The sequence below is a fragment of the Prunus dulcis genome, chromosome 5, assembly GCF_902201215.1.
Source record: "Prunus dulcis chromosome 5, ALMONDv2, whole genome shotgun sequence".
Lineage (NCBI taxonomy): Eukaryota > Viridiplantae > Streptophyta > Magnoliopsida > Rosales > Rosaceae > Prunus > Prunus dulcis.
In genome coordinates, this window is record NC_047654.1 from 9,498,154 (window position 1) to 9,503,298 (window position 5,145).

General features: G+C 36.0%; 1 protein-coding gene across 2 annotated transcripts; it reads left to right on the forward strand.

Annotated features, from left to right (window-relative positions):
* Positions 1-603: 603 nt before the first annotated feature.
* Positions 604-3,792, forward strand: LOC117628279. 2 transcript variants are annotated; one of them, XM_034360695.1, is made up of 9 exons: positions 604-706; positions 807-924; positions 1,200-1,327; positions 1,471-1,610; positions 1,738-1,806; positions 2,150-2,285; positions 2,448-2,510; positions 2,590-2,633; positions 2,942-3,792. In XM_034360695.1, exons 1-9 carry the CDS (start codon positions 610-612, stop codon positions 3,026-3,028), a joined length of 882 nt encoding a protein of 293 aa, XP_034216586.1. In that variant the 5' UTR covers positions 604-609; the 3' UTR covers positions 3,029-3,792. The 2 variants fall into 2 exon arrangements, with proteins under 2 accessions (XP_034216586.1, XP_034216587.1); XM_034360696.1 differs by lacking the exon at positions 2,590-2,633.
* Positions 3,793-5,145: the final 1,353 nt, after the last annotated feature.

Sequence of the window (5,145 nt, forward strand, 5' to 3'; positions counted from 1 at the left end):
CCCGAAAATTTTATCTGAAAATATTACCCAAATTAATTATTTTCATTAAAAAATATGAGGAAAAAACAAAAAAATGAATAGTAATTGCCCTTAGCTAGGGCAACGGGTGGAAACACAAATTACTATTTGTAAGGGCAACCACTATTCACGTGAATAGTGGTCGCCCTATCTCCACCCTTGCCATGACTAAGGGCAAATGGGTGGAGTTGCTCTTAATAAGTAGATCTCCAAACAAAAATTAAAATTGGAAGTTTTAAGGCACATTACTGGTTTGGTCTAGCTGCCCCCAATCCCCACTAAAATTAAACGTTTATAATTCCTGGATATTGACAGTATTGGGTGTCGAAGAGGTGACCATGAGGGGCGAGGGGGTTAGCTTACCACTACGGTAAACTAAACTTATTTTGAGAAAATGTGAATTCATATTACACAAGAGGGTATTTTGGTAAATGTGGATAACTAAGCGCCAATTTAAAACCCAGAATTTAAAAGTTCGGTTTTTTTCCTTGTCCACCCATTTTATACTGGAGGAGATGGTCCCCCTTATTTTTTATTGATATAAAATCACATTCAGAGTCAGAGAGATGCACAGATAGCAAAGCAAGAAAGATGCTCATTCAATCTCAGTGCTCCGTACTCTCTCCCATTCGCCTCACAAACCCTCACCGCAGTTTACCAATCATCTCCCGCCATGCCCCTTTTAACGGTAATACGAATTTCATTCTTTGGAAATATATTTCTTTAAATTCAGTGAATATTTTATGATATTTTGTTTTCTTTCTCCAATTTAATTTATTATTGTTCAGCATGTCGAATGAATGGAGCTGTTGTGATCAGTACATGGTTGGGGAGGAAAAAGAATCGGGGAGTTACACTTTCGGCTACGGAGGAGCAGAGCTCAAGCCTCAATGTGCAGAAGAAAAGGTTCCATTGCTCTTCCAACTTTTTTCATTTTTTCATTTTCTTTGATGAATAAATTTAAGAGGCAGACTTAAATATAAGTTTACCCAATTTGGGGTTTTGCATTTTTACTTGTATGAATTTGAGATTGGCTTTACCATATCGGAAAGTTGCTTTCTTTTGTATTTTCTCTTTGGGGTAATGCTGCATTTTTGTAACACTTTAGCTAACCATGTGACGTAGCCGATGGGTGTTACTTGTTACATTAGTAACATTTCTCTAATTTCCATTTTACTCAGAAAGGTTGTTGACCACATATGCCTACTGAAAGCAAAGGAGGATTTATCTGATGAGGAAGAGAAGGATATGCTGGATTTTCTTTATACAACCCAGTATCAAATGCGAGGCATTCTTTCGGTATCATTAGGTGAGCTTTACTTGTATAAAATCAATAGTCAAAACAATGCTGTCTCAAACTTTCGAAACTCAAATACTTGTTTCAGTTTAATCGTTTTTCTGTTGTCTGATTTTCATTAAAACATGGCCTTATATGTTCGATCACATTTGTAGGACGTATCTTGAATGAAAATATCGACAAGTATACACATGCTGTCTACATGCGTTTCCAGAGAAAAGAAGACATTGGGAAGTTTTACGAGAACCCTTTCTACTTGCGAGTACTCAATGAGCATGTATTGCCTTACTGCCATGTATGCCCTGACATGTAAACACCGACACTCTGTGCTTTAGGCTTCCATTTCTTTAGTTTCTGCCTTATCAACTTTCCTTTGAGTAGTTTAGTATTTTTTTCAACTTATTGGTAATGTACATAAACAGGGATTGACTAATGTGGATTACGAATCTGAAGTAGAAGACGATATCATACCTATATTCCGCAAAGGAGAGGTTGGAAGCAACATCCTTCCCAATTTGGTTTTATTGATTGAATAAAATTATTTCGAGTTCAGATACTAGATTCTTTGTCTAGTACACAGGAGTTCACGTACTTTATATCTCATTTCTAATTATGGGAATGAAGATGCATGCATTCAAAAGAATTTTAAGGCTTTTAAAACTGTACATGACTTTGCTTATTGGCATTTAAGTTCTAATTTTTCTGAACCACTTTGGTTGCAACCTAACTTTCTAAACTCTTTTGGTTCTAGACATTTCCACGTGCTTTTTGTTTGTGATTTCTTGGATCTAAAAGTTCTTTCTCAAAAGGGAAGCTAATTGCTCTTGCAAGCAGGAATTCAACTTCGGTGTGGAGTTTGTGCTTCTTCTTTCCTTGGTTGATAATGCATCTGGACGCGTGGAAGAGGCATTGGTTTCTTTGGAAGGGCTTATTATGGGATTTCCATCCATAATAGTCCAATCTACTCAAGGTTTGTTTGAGCTAAAAGCTGATTAACTGCAAAACAAAGCATATTTTATTCTCTTAGCCCTTGTTTCTGTTTGTACAATATTTATTCTGATGATATAGTAGAAACTCCAATGTGTGGTATGAAATAATTATGTATCATATCTTATTAGTATTTGATTTTCAGGTCTGAATTTTAATCCCAGCAGCAAGGAGTTTACACATGGAGTAGTGATCAGATTTCGGTCTCGTGAGTTCTTGTTTGCATTATGTAGATTCACATACATGCCTCTGTTTTGTTGACTGTCATTCACTGGTATATTTTGTAGTTGACGCTTTTGAGATATTTGTGGGAAGCTCAGAGTACAAAGAAGTGAGTAGTTTGTTTCTATTTCGATCCTATTTTTCCCCATCAACTTCGGCATGAACCTAAATAGAATGCATTCTTATCCAAATCTTACTCTAAACCCAAAAAAGAAAAAGAAAAAAATATAGTTCTAAACATCTAGAGTCCATGATGAAAACTTTTAAGTGTTCCCAATCTTTTATACCAGCTAGTATAGAGTTTGATTCTTGCCTAATTTGAGGTGCAGACACATTTTGGAATTATAGCTCTTAGATTTGTCTCCATTGCAGTCGGCCGACATTTCATTAATATTTGGAAATTTTACAAAATTGCAGATATGGAAGTCTAAGTTTGATAAAATCACTCGGAAAACACTTTCGCTTCATTTTTCAGTTGATCCAGTCGGCAGTGAGATTATGTAGCGAAACTTCTTTGAGGTTTGTTTCCCCTGTTTGTCTAAACCACGGAATCTATGAAGAGTACTAAATCTTATAATGTATGAATAGAGCAATCTATTTGGTTGGAAGCTCTGTCTATCTTGTCTAAACGGAAAAGTGTGCAATGTATTGGTGTGACTCAGAACCATCTACCGGGCACTCAATCCATCTTGAAAAATCCTCTGTTCAAAATTCAAGCAATCTAATCAGTCCAATCCTTAGAGATCATAAGAGGTAAAAGTGTTTACCATACAGTAGGATCTGTATATTTTATTTATAATATTTCTGGTATGATTTCAAATCATCACTTGCATTTAGAGGAAAATTCTTTGTGAGGGATCTATATCATTCTGATCACTCAAACTTCCACAAAGCTGGGTTGCTTGTAACACTAATCTTCTTTGTGCTTTCAGGATGAATAAAAGAAACTAATTTTATATACATTGCATTGGCATATGTACTTAAAAAATTTCTACCTTCCCATTTGTTTTCTTCTAACATGGAAGTTACATCAGAGAATCCTTCCAAATCTATTGTTTGACCTCATATGGAAAAACAAACACACACATAAATATGCAAACAGATTATGAATATTTTAAGTTTCAATTATTTTATACTCCAGAAGAGCCAAAACTGTGCCCCACCACCCAGGACAAAATCAATTAGATGGTGTTTGCATGTTGACTTGTTATATACAACATTACAGGTGCTTTATAAGTACACACATACTACTAGTTTGTGATGTAATTAAGTTAGTTGGTCATCTCTTGTACTTTGAAAACCTTTTCTGCAAGAACTTGCTTTGTAGGTTCTGACTTTTTTCTTTGAACTATAATATTTATTTAGTGATAGAATAAGAAAAAGATCAAGATTATTCAGTCAGTCTATTTCTTCAACTAAGATATTCACCACATAATGCAGCCCCTCTTGAGAACATGTTTACCATTCAATCAAAAACTATTTACAGACTTACACGTTGTTCATAGACTAGTGTTGCTCACATTCTTTCCCAACTGGTCTATGAGACTATGAGTACCAAAAAAAAAAAAAAAATTGATTTACACTAGAAACTGATAAAAGTATTTGTCTGACTGAATAACACACTTAATTGCAAGAGGGCTGATCAGTTGTGAAGAGGGTTTGGTCCACTTGGAACTTCTCGTAGAGAAACGCCTTTGAGGGGGCTGATCTCATCTCTGCTGCTGGATACCTCTGGAGCTTCTGTGGAGAAATGCCATGAAAACCTGGAATAGGATTCAGATTTATCTGTTTGCTTGGATTCTTTAGCTGTCACTCTGTGGATGTGACGATAACTTGATATCTGACTGATCATAAGCATGATCATGAAGACCACACATACGACTCTGAGATGCTGAATTCTCATGATTCCTGAGATGATAAATTTCAGTATTTCTTACAAAGAAAGAGGAAGCAAGTTAGGAAAACTGAGTATGTTCTCTCATTCCGCAAATGCAAGCAGGCGTGAAGTCTTTTAATATGGGATGGCAACCTGTGGGAAAGATGGAGCCAAAACTCACAATTAATTCTACTGAAATGACATAAATGCCCGATCGTCGTTGCGTATTTGCGAAACATCCTTTAAAATACCCAAATTGCCCAAACTCAGAAAAATCATCTTGCATTTGTCATCTCTTTCTGCAGTTTTATGCATGTAGCTGTTGTTTCCAATATACTAATCGAAGATGGTTTGTGTTGCAGCCTTGCAGATCATTGCAGAAAGCTCTGAGAGTGTGAACAGATGCCTGTTTTTTTACTTCATTCTTATACATTTGAAGGCTAATCTGGTCTTTTAGTACCCAATGAAGTGTTAATGTGAAAAACGGTTTGTGATGGGCTGTGGGGAGTTGACTTAAACATTAATTGTTTCTTTCTATGCTGATTTTAGCTCATAGTTTTATTTGTGATGTAATTATTGGGGAAGACTTGAGGTACAGTTAGAGACACTTGGTACAAGATCCCACTGACACGTGGCATCCACGGTCTGTGCTCTTAGGGTTTGCTTGCTGCATCACCATCACGTGTTTAGGCTTCTAAGCTATTGATTTAATTCTAATTGGATATCAAAGGATGACCATCACATG

Coding starts and splice junctions, on each gene's coding strand:
- LOC117628279 (XM_034360695.1), top strand. CDS start 610: ATGCTCATTCAATCTCAGTGCTCCGTACTCTCTCCCATTCGCCTCACA. Junction 707..806: donor CCGCCATGCCCCTTTTAACG/GTAATACGAATT, acceptor ATTATTGTTCAG/CATGTCGAATGAATGGAGCT. Junction 2,511..2,589: donor AGTGATCAGATTTCGGTCTC/GTGAGTTCTTGT, acceptor TATATTTTGTAG/TTGACGCTTTTGAGATATTT.